This window comes from Antedon bifida, chromosome 8 (genome assembly GCF_963402885.1).
Source record: "Antedon bifida chromosome 8, ecAntBifi1.1, whole genome shotgun sequence".
Classification (NCBI taxonomy): Eukaryota; Metazoa; Echinodermata; class Crinoidea; order Comatulida; family Antedonidae; genus Antedon; species Antedon bifida.
This window is the reverse complement of record NC_136233.1, coordinates 20,457,528-20,471,184: the sequence shown is the minus strand read 5'-3', so window position 1 is coordinate 20,471,184 and position 13,657 is coordinate 20,457,528. Positions and strand designations below refer to the sequence as shown.

Sequence of the window (13,657 nt, the reverse complement as noted above, 5' to 3'; positions counted from 1 at the left end):
CGGTTGTGAAATTTTGATGTGGTGGAGTGTGGGATTATTTTTTATTTTGTATCTGCAATGTCTGTGGTACACTCAACAAAATATTGTGCCTTTAAAAGTAGCATTAATCCTAATACCAACTTTATGCCAACGGCTAGCAGATGTCTCTATGTAGACAATTACTTGAACCTGTAACAGTACTATCTGTACCAGTTAAGATATGAGTTTATTGTTTGTTAGTACTCATGTATCAACAACTTCTGTTGTTTCATGAGAACACAGCAAAGTATAACTATTAGTATAGGGTGCATTGTCATCCTGTTGGCCTACTGTGAATTTCTGGAAAAATCAAGAATTGAATACAGAAATTTGAGGTGTTTATAAACATGAACTAAAACTAGTTTTTAAGTGGTCAGCTTTACATTTATTTTTATCAGTACATTATACGGGATGTGCATTCACACTGATCTTTAAATCCTTTTAGATATCACTGTTACTTTTACATCTGAAGATGGTATTGCAACATGTACAGCAGAGGGCTATCCCAAGCCATTATCAGTATTGATATTACAAGATGGAGAAGTGGTTAAGAAAGGAGAAAATACAGCAACTATAGAAATTAATGAGGAGATATGTCAATCAAGTCTTACATGTTATGCAGAGAATGGAAAGCTTAATGATACAACCACACTAGGGAACTGTGATACAGGTAATTTACTATACTGTAGGCATTCATGTTTCGTTTAAATAAATCTCTTAATTTCATGTATAATGTTTTGTGTACACCGTTAGTAAACATTTATTTAATAGCATTTGTGCATATCGCACTGTTTTTTCAGTGGCATCATACAGTATGTGTTAACTGCATGCGCATAATTTTAAACATTGGATACCATGTTTGTATAGAAGCAAAAACTAGAAGTAAACACTGACTGCATCTCAAAAAAGAAAGTTCCAAAGTTCCATTTAAACTCTGAGTACAAAATTGCCAAAATGTATATCAATCTCAATTTGGATTTATCAGTGGTTCTAATCTACTAGCATTGTTCCAATCAAACATAATAATGCTACAGCATTATAATGTACATTATGGTGCTCCCTTTTGACAGCTACTTTTTTATTAACTGAAAAGTTTACAATAGAATGTTTCTATGTACACTAAATATTTTAAATTCCTATCAACTTTTTTTTTATCAGAATAATGTATGTATATTAATTCACTCAAATATCTAAAAAACCAAAAAAATAAATAAAAATACAAACTTTCACTCAATCCATTATATGAAATTCATGTTGCTAACACTTGCTATTCACCTACCCACTCATTACAATTTAATGGCACCCATTCAAACATGTTTATTTAGAAAATATTTAAGTTACAATTTACAAATGCAAAGTAAATTAACAAACCCATTATTCACAGTAAAATACTAATATTTAATGCCAGTAAACACAGATATACATTTTTAGGAATTGATATATATACCTAAAGGAATGACTGTTCGATGTGATTGTCTATCACAAATCAGACCTTAGTAGTAGCATACATTTTCTTAACATAGCATACATTTTTGACAAATTTTAGCATCTAGCAAAATGATCCTATTCTAGGCATATTAGTGCAACTTTTGAGGTTGTTGGAACATTATTACTCAATTCAATGAATTTGATTGTGATTTTAAATTGATAAATAATGTATTGTCGGTATACACCACTGGTGGAAAATTCATCTGTATTACCACATTGTTTTACTAGGCTTACTGAGTGACTTCCTTTATTCAATTTCCTATTATTTTCTAGATAAGTAAACAATTTAGTTAGATATTTATTTTTATTAGTACTGTATTAATTTGGGTCATCCTGAATCATTGTGATTTTTTTGTATATAGATTCAAAATAAACACATTACAGTGTACTACAGTTCCTGTATTATAGTAGCCACACCTACAAAATTAACAAATGTAAAATTGTATGATTATCAATGATTAATATATGTAAAATATCATATTTGACTTACTAAGAGTTGATGATTTTCTGGACAGCATTTTAAAATATTTTAGTGCTTTGGTTTTAAAAGTTAGTTTAATAATATTATTATAAAATAATAAGAATAATTCTGTTTTAAGCAATACCTTAGCTTTCATAAATGTATCTGTGTTTTAATAATGGAAGTCTTGAATATTTTTTTACACGCTCAACAGGTGCTGGATCGTTCATCCTCATCTTCCTGATTGTTGTTGTTGTTGTTGGTTTGTTCCTATGGTTACTGTTTCTTGTTTGTAAGTAAAGTATCATCTCCCATTTTTAAATATTTGCCTCGTTTGCATAGCATGGCATATAAGGTTATCCCTTAATTGTTTTATTTTTAAATGCCCCATTTGAATTCAATAAGGTATGTCTGCCTCAGTGCTCTTATTTGCACAGTGAATTAAATAATATTTATATAAATTTCATAGCATTTAGCATGTGTATTTAGATGGAATTTAAATAAATATAGTTTTCTTAATATTCATTCATTAACATTATTTATTATACTGTTTTATACCATTTTTTATTATTTCTTCATTCAGATTTTGTGTAAAAAAATGAATGTCCATGATTAATGTACAATGTATTATAATAATTGATAATAGCTTCTTTGTTTATTTGTTTACACCATTTTAAATTCTTGTTGAAAACCAATTCGATATGTTCTGGAAAATATTACACAGACAGTGCTAGAGAACAAACAAATTTTCTAGATGGAATAATTTATTTTCAAATAATATATAAAGTTTGATAATAACATTAAAACAATGTTAAATATTAAGGATAATATTTTACTTTTAGATTTTATGTATTGCAAGAATATTGAGTGGAGTAATAAAGATACAGTGACAGTTGAAGGTGGTGAACTAGTTGAGATGAGTTTTAAATACCGTCCAAGTATTGCAAGGTTCAAGACTTTTGGAATAAAGAAAGAAGAGAAGGTGATTGGTTCAAATCAACAGCAATTCAGTAGTTGGAAAACAGTCTGTCAGTTTATCTGTTATTGCTGTGCTTACTTTTGTGGATTTTGTTGTATTGAATACTGCCTCAAATCATGTAAGTTAATAACTACTACAGTAGTAATGCCTATAAATGTTATGTGTTTAAATTTTAAATGTAAATATGTATAAATATGTTTGTATGATGTAGTATGTTTAAGCGGATATTAGCCCTTGATGGCATTTGCAGCAATAAAGAAATTGAATTGAATTGAATTGAAGTTATTACATATTTTTTATTTATCCTAAAGTATTATTATTTTTCATACTATTTTATTTCAATTTTTTTTCAAATCATCAGTTAATTAATGTAATTATTATTTTTTATTGTATTTTTTTGGACAATAAAACCTTATTGATTCACTTTCCTTTTTAATAAAATGTTTCATGTACAGTTTATACATTGACTGTATTTGTCTGTTTCAATATATTCTATTAAATGCATTAACTCTTTGTTTTATGTCATAGTTGAATACAACAGTAAAGATAAAAAGAAACACAGGTTAGTTTAGGTTTTTTCACCATTGTAACATAATGATAAGAAGTTGGATAGCCGAGTGGTTAGGACACGTGACTGTCATACAGAGAGACCTGGGTTCTATTCCTGACAACTCCCAGTCTACTCAGCTGTAAATGAGTACCTGGTTGAAAATACTAGAGAGGATAAGGCGGCGTGGAAAGAAACTGGCCACCCTACCACATAATGCCGAGGCTTAGTACAATGAGCTCCTAACAGCTCATTCCTCTACGTTCAGAACTGAATACTGGACAGACTTACCTTTACCTAACATAATTACATACATTATTTTTACTTTTTTAAATTTTAATCAAAGTATGAAAACTCTCACAATAAATTTTATTTCAATTTATAACAAAAAAACTGTTTATTATATTGACCCAGTTGCAACAGAGGAGTGTAGAGTATTAGCTGAGGGTGAATGAAAGAGAATGTCTTGATTGTACAGAGGTACCTGTGTTGTAATATTATCTTTTATTGTGTCAACCCTACAGCAGTGGTAGTAGAAGTGGTGAAGAGATTCGCATGAACGGCAGTGAAAGAGAAGATCCTGATGGTGCAGATGTTCCTCTTGTTGACACTTCTGCACTTCCTAAATCTGGAGAAACATCCGAGGTTGGTAATATGAGAATAGTATAAAACTAACTTTTGATTCTCAACTAACTTGAAAATAATAAATAATTATCTATTGTATATCATATTGGTATATCTGTCGGATATAAATATCTACTCCCAAACCTTACTCTTAAAATGCTAGGTCAATAATTAATTCTACCATCATTATTCTACCAGTCATTAACATTAAATTATGTCTAGTTATTTTGTATGTTGATATACAGTATATTGAATTTTCACTTTCCTACAAATTCTTAAATAGATAAATAAATATAGCATATATGCTTACAATGTTATGCCGAGCTATCTTGCTATTTATTTACAGTTTCTGAATTTTCTATCAATCTCAAAATCATCTTATTTTACAACTGTCAAGGCAAGAAATATCCTACCACATGAAACAACCAACAATTAATGTTGATTTAAAAAAAAATTGAATTATTCTATGTATTTTACTGTCATATTGAAAAAAAAAAATTAAATAATTGTGTTAAACATTACAGTATTTTAAAACATCCTTAAATGTAAAATCTGTTTCAATTTTGTTTTCGAAGACAAATCCTGTTGATGAAGGTAGTGAACTTTTAGCAGAACATCAAGAAACATCTGGTGGGTATAAACTTTGCTATTTATTTATTCTCTTGATTACTTTTTTTTAGCTTCAGGTGGAACATGAATAGTTTATTTTTTGCTTGATATTCATTCCAAAAAGTCCTGTTTCAATAGAGTTGAATGTATACCTTTTACTTCAATCAATCAATCAATCAATCAACTTAAATATTTTGTTTGGGTAAGGGAGTAATTAATAGGGTGACCAAACTCAATCAAGCGAACTATTCTGTCTCAGAAATTAAATCATTGTATTGTAGAAATTGCTAATGAAGTACAGGTTTATTTATTAGAAGTTATTAAGTTATTAATGTTACAATATCTATGTTTGTTTTCTCTTTATTTAAGGAGGACCCTTCAACATCGGTCATACAGTAAGAATCTTTATTTAAAAACTTAAAAAGCGCAGTGGCATGCACAAAAAAATGTTTGAATATATATATTGTTATAGCTATTTTTTAAGTTATGCAATCACAATTTCTATGACAATAATTGTGTAAAGACATATGCATCAATTCTGATTTTTTTTTTTTTCTGCTTTTATGGCATTGTTCAAACCCCATTGGATAGCGACTCTTTCACTCTTGGTGTGATACAGCCAAACAGCACTATAGTCCTTAAATTGTACGCACACGCACCAGAGATCAAATTGATACGGCCTCACTTTTCACAACAACAATTTGTTTTTTAATTTTTGTTCTATCTAATTTTGGAGGTCATGCTAATGTGTTTTCTCGTAATTTCCAGCTTTTTACTTTTAAACCTATTTCTGTTATGCAAGCTGGCTATAGAGATTCATACAGATGAACTAATATTGAATTTGTATTATTATGTTAGTCTGTTTTAAATCATTTTTTTTAAAGTGATCAGCACATAAAAGCATTTAGTACTCTTTATGGTTCTATATATTCTAAAGTTGGTTGATTGATTGATTGAACAAAAATGTATTGTTGATATAGAAGAAGTATCAATATTGTATAAACATAAATTAATATATTTTTATTTGTAAATTAAGATTACGTATGTATTAGGTATAGTTAAAACAAAGACAATGACAACTCAAATTCCTAATAATTACTGTACAGTATAGTTTTTTTTTTGTTTTTTTTGCTATATGCCATCACCACAGCTGTATTCTTTAAGTGTTGTGTTATTTTTTATTTCATGTTCTAGCTAAAGACTTGAATGGATGGTAATAGTTTTTGGTATTTGATATTTATTTATTGTGGTTTTTTTATGATAAAAATACACTGCTTTTTTGTTGTTCATATTTACCCATTATTATGCAAAATTACACAAAATAACCTTTTACATATAAAACTTCATTTATTATATGAAGTATTTTTTGCTATGTGACCAAAGAGTTACTACAGCCATTTCTATTTCTTTCACTGATTTGTACAACACATCTACATCCATGCAAAGTTACTGAAATGCTTATAGTTTTTTTCCTATATGAGAATTGCCAAAACCTCTTATAATTTACAAGCCATGAATAATGGAGGATTTCAGATTCTTCAGGTCAGCAAAAACATAATTAGGTTATATGCATTATCATGCATATAACCTCTTGATTCTGTCAGGATCTTTATTTATTTCTTTATTTATTTATTTATTTATTCTTTCCTTAGCACTATTTTGTCCGTCAATTATCTTGATATCAGTTTCATCTAGCTAAGTCAATTTTTCAGAGTATATTCCTTATGGCCAGGAGTCGGTGTGGTTATGTTTTCATGGTGCGCAATCAAAATCGCGCGATTTAACGAAATCACGTTTGTAATCATTTCTTCACAAGCATGAATCACAATTATACAAAATTTGGTACTCATAAATGTCAGGTCATATTTCATCATATGGCAATACAATTATGTGCGTAGTGCATATAACGCTTGCGTACGCGCGCTTAAAATGTTAAAAATTGTCAAAATTTATTTTCGATGAAATTACAGTACGTTTCAGGCAATTTTAAGCGTTTAAAAAATTGCCATAAGTGCGCAGATTTTTGCGCGTTAAAAGTTAATGCGCACTCTTTTTGCCCAATTTCTATTTTACAATCTTTCTTTAATAATACCATCATATTTGATTCACTTTTCAACTCGAAATTGCGTTATACGAGCACGTCAAAAGTGACAGGCTACGTATGTATAAGTTAACAAAATGGTGAAAATATGCTAAATTTTAAAATTAATATATATCGTCAGAATGCTGGGGAACACCTATTTTTTATTTCATTTTCTTGAAGTGTATGTATCATATGTATGATTTATTATCAAATTAAGAGAACAAAAGTTGATTAAGTCATCATTAATTGCATATTAAATTTAAAAAAAATAATTTCGACAATCAAACAAATTATGACATTTTCTTAGGCCGAAATAACAAACTTAACATTAACTTTCTTAAGAAGTTCATATATTAAAGTTAAAAGTATATAGTTTGACAGTGCATCATTTTTTTACATTTTTAAAGATGTCATCTTAGTAAAAATTTATAATTCATTGCGGTATGTAATAATCTATTTCTTTTAGTCAGTTGTGTATGGCTCGGTGGTCTGTGCTCGTTTCTATGGCATTCAAGGTACCGAGATCGAGTCTCACCTTGGGAAACGAAGTAAGATTTTTTTTTTATTATCCGTATTGTTTGTTCAAATTTATTTCTTAGTGTATAGATTATACACATGATTTATAATAGAATCTAGATAAAAAGTCACTTATGTCTTTATTATTATGTAACAAATGTGGTTTATGACATTATACGCAGAGGGATCTTTGATCGGATTGTGGTACCGGCTATTGTATTTGCGTTAGCAAGATCCTATCATATATTATAAATAATTAAAGATTCTGAGAAAATCAATCAATCAATATATCTTTTACAAATCAATTATCTTTATTTAAATCAATGCATATAACCTATAATTCGTCATAGTGACGAATTAAATCTAGTTTGAATTGGATTCTTCTATGATTAATTCATGTGCATGCTTTTTACAAAACACTTGATGAGCGAATGTTGAAGAACAGCGAAGGGGCAATCTATTTTCCTTCTTTGGCAAACAATTGTGACCGCCTAGCACACAAACTTTACTTTCTGTGTAGTTAAAAATTTTAGTTTTTAAGTTTTTTTTTTTTTGTAACAATTTATCTATTGGTTTTAGGGTTTAATTGCCTGACTAATTTGGTAGTTTACCTTTTTCCTTTCAATTCTACTGTTGTTAATAATATCTTACATACCATGGTTTGCTATATTTATTATTGATTATATACTGTCCTTCATTGCCTGTCTGTGTTTGTCCTTTGGTTGTAGTCTTCTACAAAATACACTTACATATTGTCATTTGCTAGTTGCATTCTGCTCATTTATATTGTTTCTAATGTGACTAATTGTCAGTCAGAATCATGTATTATCATATATACATAAATTTACCAGATTATTTCTTTATTTGCCATTATTTGTTTCTTTATTATTTCATTAAAAACTTATTACCATATGTCTATTTTATTGAATATTATTTTATAATAAATTACATTTTTTATAACTTTAATTGGGTATTTTTAGCTTGGTGCATCTTATTTTCTTTAGTATTTTAAACACAAGCTTTGCTTTTATTGTATATTAAAACATTTATAAAACCTATTAAAATAGTATACAACTAATCAACGTTTATGAATGAGGGGAATGTTTCTTGTATCGCATGTTATTCTAAATAGATAATTTTTAGAAAAGTATGTGTGTTATGTAGAAAATAAATACGTATATTTTATGTTTCACCTTATTCAATTTAACGTTTGTATGATTTCATCCATTATCAAAGGAAACAATTTACAAAGAGGAAAGTTGTTGAATGTATATGTCAAAAGATCAGCTTACCTCTTTGTTAGACTTCCAAGTGGAGTATTAAAGAGGATAACCACCAAGTACCAAGTTATAGATTTTATTGTAATTTGCATAATAATAATGCAATTTTGTTATATGAATTTACCGCAACATAAATAATAAATATACATTTTTATTCCTTATCTTACATAATCATGTGTATAATTTGGAACTTTTGACTATTGATTGATTGATTGATAGAAGTCAAATTTTACAAATATAGAATTTATTTAATTTGAAACAAAATTATATAGATTACATCACTACTTTCACTGTAAGTCCATATCTGGAATGCTACACACTTTTTTCATAAAATGTTAATACGGTACTTTTTTAAAAAATGATTTATAATTATTACAAATATAAATAAATTACAGTACATTGTAGAGGGAAAGACCAATAAACGCCAATCATTTCAACACCATTTCTAAATCCTATATTTTTTCATAATTTTTTATAATGTGTATATTTTTTTGTTTTTCAGATCTAAAACTTCTTACTCAAGTAAGTAACATGTTTTTTTTAATGCAATTTTCATTTACTATGTACAATAATTTGTTTAACTTCTTCCTAGGACATTTATTTAATTAATACATATGCCCAAGGTATATAATTATTAAATACAAAAAATTTGATGCAAAATGAATTATTTGTTTTTTAGAAAAACTGTTAAAGTAATATTTCTGGAAGCCATTAAAATAATGAATTTAATTTTAGAAGGAAAATTATAAAATGTTAGTGAAATGGTAAATGTAGTGATGCATTAGACAATGCCCATGGACAATGCACATAAATGAAAATATATTTATTTTTACTTTCACAATTAAAAGTTCTAAAATAAAGAAATTAAATTTTAGATGACTTCATTTAATGTTTAAATTTAAAAATTAGGATTTGTTATCTTTTTGTGTAGGTTATCACATTCAACAGAGCGCATCTCGGTTATTTGTGCTCGAATTTCTCACAAATTTCAGTATGTGCTTGCTTAATTATTTATCTTTCTCATGAGTTGTCAGCGTTTTCATTTTGATGACGTTATCACGTGTAAAAACTTGATTAACCTAGGTCTTGTGATTTCACCTTCACTATATATTTGAATATTTTACAGCTCTTCAGAATTAAAGGTGACCTTGAAGATTATAACTTATTATAAAAGCTGATGAAATGTAGATATGAATTCATATAAAAATTAAGCCTATCGGATGTTGTGATGTTATCATATGGCCAGTTGAAGTTAAAAAGTAGTTTTTAAATTTCTTTAGTTATACAAATTTCAAAGAGCGCGCATTGTGCTTCTACGTGCCAAATTCTCTTTCAATTCTTATATTTATTTGGTCAATTCATTATCTTTCGAAATTGTCATCTTAGTCTAGGACCTGGGTCAGATTTGTATGCATTTAATTTAGGAGAGAATATCTCAACTGTTATAGGATAATTTGACCCCAACGAACAACATTGAATGTGTGCCAAATTTGCTATCCGGGACGAACATGCCCAAAATCGGGGTCAAAGGTTAAAAATGTGTGGTTCTTATATCTCGACAACCACTTGTCATACAGATTTGTTTTTGGTGTCAAATTGTTCAGAATATACATATTTATATGCGGTCTAACACAACTTTTAGCGAAAAAATGACCGGAAATGCTTTTACTGACCTTTGACCCAAAAATGACCAAAAAACACATTTTCAGGTTAAATTATTCTTTAAAATGCCAATGGACAAACTGTATGGTATCAAATGAAAGCATACACAATATGCTACCCATTGCTACCCGAATTGTATTGAACATTTTTAATTATGAAGCTAATTGTATGGAAAATGTGCATATTTTGATTAATTTTATACAAAAAATGAATATTTGGTATCGTAATTGTTATGTTTATTAATATAATATTAAATAATTTAAGTGTTTGGAAAAACGATTTGGTATCAAATGAAAGCCCATAAAATATTCTATCCATTGCTACCCAACTTGTATTCAAAATCTGTAATTATGATACTAATTTTATTAAAAATGTGCATATTTTATCACTTTTTTACTAAAATTAAATAGTGTAAATTTATTTTGGTTTATTTATAATATTAAATAATTCAAGACTTCTTTTTGTGTCAAATTGTTTAGAATATACATATTTATATTCGGTCTAACACAACTTTTAGCGAAAAAATGACCGGAAATGCTTTTACTGACCTTTGACCCAAAAATGACCAAAAAACACATTTTTGGGTTAAATTATTCTTTAAAATGCCAATGGACAAACTGTATGGTATCAAATGAAAGCATACACAATATGCTACCCATTGCTACCCAAGTTGTATTGACAATTTTTTAATTATGAAGCTAATTGTATGGAAAATGTGCATATTTTGATTATTTTTATACAAAAAATGAATATTTGGTAGCGTAATTGTTATGTTTATTTATATAATATTAAATAATTTAAATGTTTGGAAAATGTAACATATTGGACAAAGTAACATCCAATATGAATAATATTTTTAGTTAAAATTAATGTCATATAGTCTAGTACCTGGGTCAGATTTGTATGCATTTAATTTAGGAGAGAATATCTCAACTGTTATAGGATAATTTGATTTACCCTCAGCCTAAATATAAAAAAACATAATTAATATCTAAAAGTGATAAAACAGTAAAAATGGGTTCAAAATGCTTGGTAAATTTACCAAGATCTTCTAAACACTTGAATTATTTAAACCAAAATAAATTTACACTATTTAATATACTCATTTTTGTAAAAAATAATAAAATAATAAAAATAATATAAAAAAAAACAAAAAAAAAAAAAATAAAATAAACAAAATTAGCATCATAATTACAGATTTTTAATACAAGTTGGGTAGCAATGGATAGAATATTTTATGGGCTTTTATTTAATACCAAATAGTTTTTCCAAACACTTAAATTATTTAATATTATATAAATAAACATAACAATTACGCCACCAAATATTCATTTTTTGTATAAAAATAATCAAAAAATAATTAAATATTTCCATACAATTAGCTTCATAATTAAAAAATTGTCAATACAACTTGGGTAGCAATGGGTAGCATATTGTGTATGCTTTCATTTGATACCATACAGTTTGTCCATTGGCATTTTAAAGAATAATTTAACCCAAAAACGTGTTTTTTGGTCATTTTTGGGTCAAAGGTCAGTAAAATCATTTTCGGTCATTTTTTCGCTAAAAGTTGTGTTAGACCGAATATAAATATGTATATTCTGAACAATTTGACACCAAAAGAACACTTGAATTATTTAATATTATAAATAAACCAAAACAAATTTACACTAATATACTCATTTTAGTAAAAAAATAATAAAATATGCACATTTTAAACAAAATTAGCATCATAATTACAGATTTTTAATACAAGTTGGGTAGCAATGGATAGAATATTTTATGGGCTTTCATTTGATACCAAATAGTTTTTCCAAACACTTAAATTATTTAATATTATATAAATAAACATAATAATTACGCTACCAAATATTCATTTTTTGTATAAAAATAATCAAAATATGCACATTTTCCATACAATTAGCTTCATAATTAAACATTTTCAATACAAGTTGGATAGAAATAGGTAGCATATTGTGTATGCTTTCATTTGATACCATACAGTTTGTTCATTGGCATTTTAAAGAATAATTTAACCCGAAAATGTGTTTTTTGGTCATTTTTGGGTCAAAGGTCAGTAAAATCATTTTCGGTCATTTTTTCGCTAAAAGTTGTGTTAGACCGAATATAAATATGTATATTCTGAACAATTTGAGACCAAAAGAACACTTGAATTATTTAATATTATAAATAAACCAAAATAAATTTACACTATTTAATATACTAATTTTAGTAAAAAAATAATAAAATATGCACATTTTAAACAAAATTAGCATCATAATTACAGATTTTTAATACAAGTTGGGTAGCAATGGATAGAATATTTTATGGGCTTTCATTTGATACCAAATAGTTTTCCAAACACTTAAATTATTTAATATTATATAAATAAACATAATAATTACGCTACCAAATATTCATTTTTTGCATAAAAATAATCAAAATATGCACATTTTCCATACAATTAGTTTCGTAATTAAACATTTTCAATACAAGTTGGATAGCAATAGGTAGCATATTGTGTATGCTTTCATTTGATACCATACAGTTTTTCCATTGGCATTTTAAAGAATAATTTAACCCAAAAAAGTGTTTTTTGGTCATTTTTGGGTCAAAGGTCAGTAAAAGCATTTCCGGTCATTTTTTCGCTAAAGGTTGTGTTAGTACGAATATAAATATGTATATTCTGAACAATGTGACACCAAAAGCAAATCTGTACGACAAGTGGTTGTCGAGATATAAGAACCACACATTTTTAACCTTTGACCCCGATTTTGGGAATGTTCGTCCCGGATAGCGAATTTGGCACACATTCCATGTTGTTCGTTGGGGTCAAATTATCCTATAACAGTTGAGATATTCTCTCCTAAATTAAATGCATACAAATCTGACCCAGGTCCTAGACTATCTTCAAGTTTATTTTGATAATTCCATCATACCAAAAAATTAGAACATGATGTGTAACCCGTAATTTCACCTATGCTACACTGTATATAGATATACAGTATATACTGTACATATTGTATATGGCATAATAGGCAGAACTCAGCACTATAAGCGTATAATAGGATGCCATACATCAACATTTTCCGATCGCATGTTAACGTACGTACATGTTTAAAAAAAATTAATTTCAGTAAAATGATAAAAATTATCACCTATAATTCGTCAAAGTGACGAATTAAATTCTAGTTTTGTTTGTTTTTGTGTTTTTAAGTGTCTACTAGTGGTAGAGGAAGAATTAGCCTAACGGTTTCAAATCCTGTGAGATCTGATTCAGGAGAGTACAACTGCAGCATAGAGGGCAGTAGACAGCAGTATCCAGGTGTTAACAATTTATCTTTTTATTGTAAGTTTTATTTTCTATTTAAATTAAATCATTTATTAAGAT

General features: G+C 27.7%; 2 protein-coding genes across 3 annotated transcripts in view; both read left to right on the top strand.

The window, feature by feature from the left end:
- Positions 1-13,657, top strand: part of LOC144849744 (uncharacterized) — a 143,774-nt gene that overhangs the window by 101,515 nt on the left and 28,602 nt on the right. For both annotated transcript variants that reach the window (XM_078706773.1, XM_078706774.1), the window contains 9 exons: positions 464-688; positions 2,181-2,258; positions 2,809-3,063; positions 3,474-3,507; positions 4,017-4,137; positions 4,692-4,746; positions 7,275-7,356; positions 9,107-9,126; positions 13,484-13,615. In XM_078706773.1, the coding sequence (XP_078562899.1) occupies positions 464-688; positions 2,181-2,258; positions 2,809-3,063; positions 3,474-3,507; positions 4,017-4,137; positions 4,692-4,746; positions 7,275-7,356; positions 9,107-9,126; positions 13,484-13,615 (1,002 nt within the window). The remainder of the gene's footprint in view (positions 1-463; positions 689-2,180; positions 2,259-2,808; positions 3,064-3,473; positions 3,508-4,016; positions 4,138-4,691; positions 4,747-7,274; positions 7,357-9,106; positions 9,127-13,483; positions 13,616-13,657) is intronic.
- LOC144849759 (titin-like) overlaps positions 1-13,657 on the top strand; it is a 45,959-nt gene that overhangs the window by 26,886 nt on the left and 5,416 nt on the right. The window lies entirely within an intron of this gene.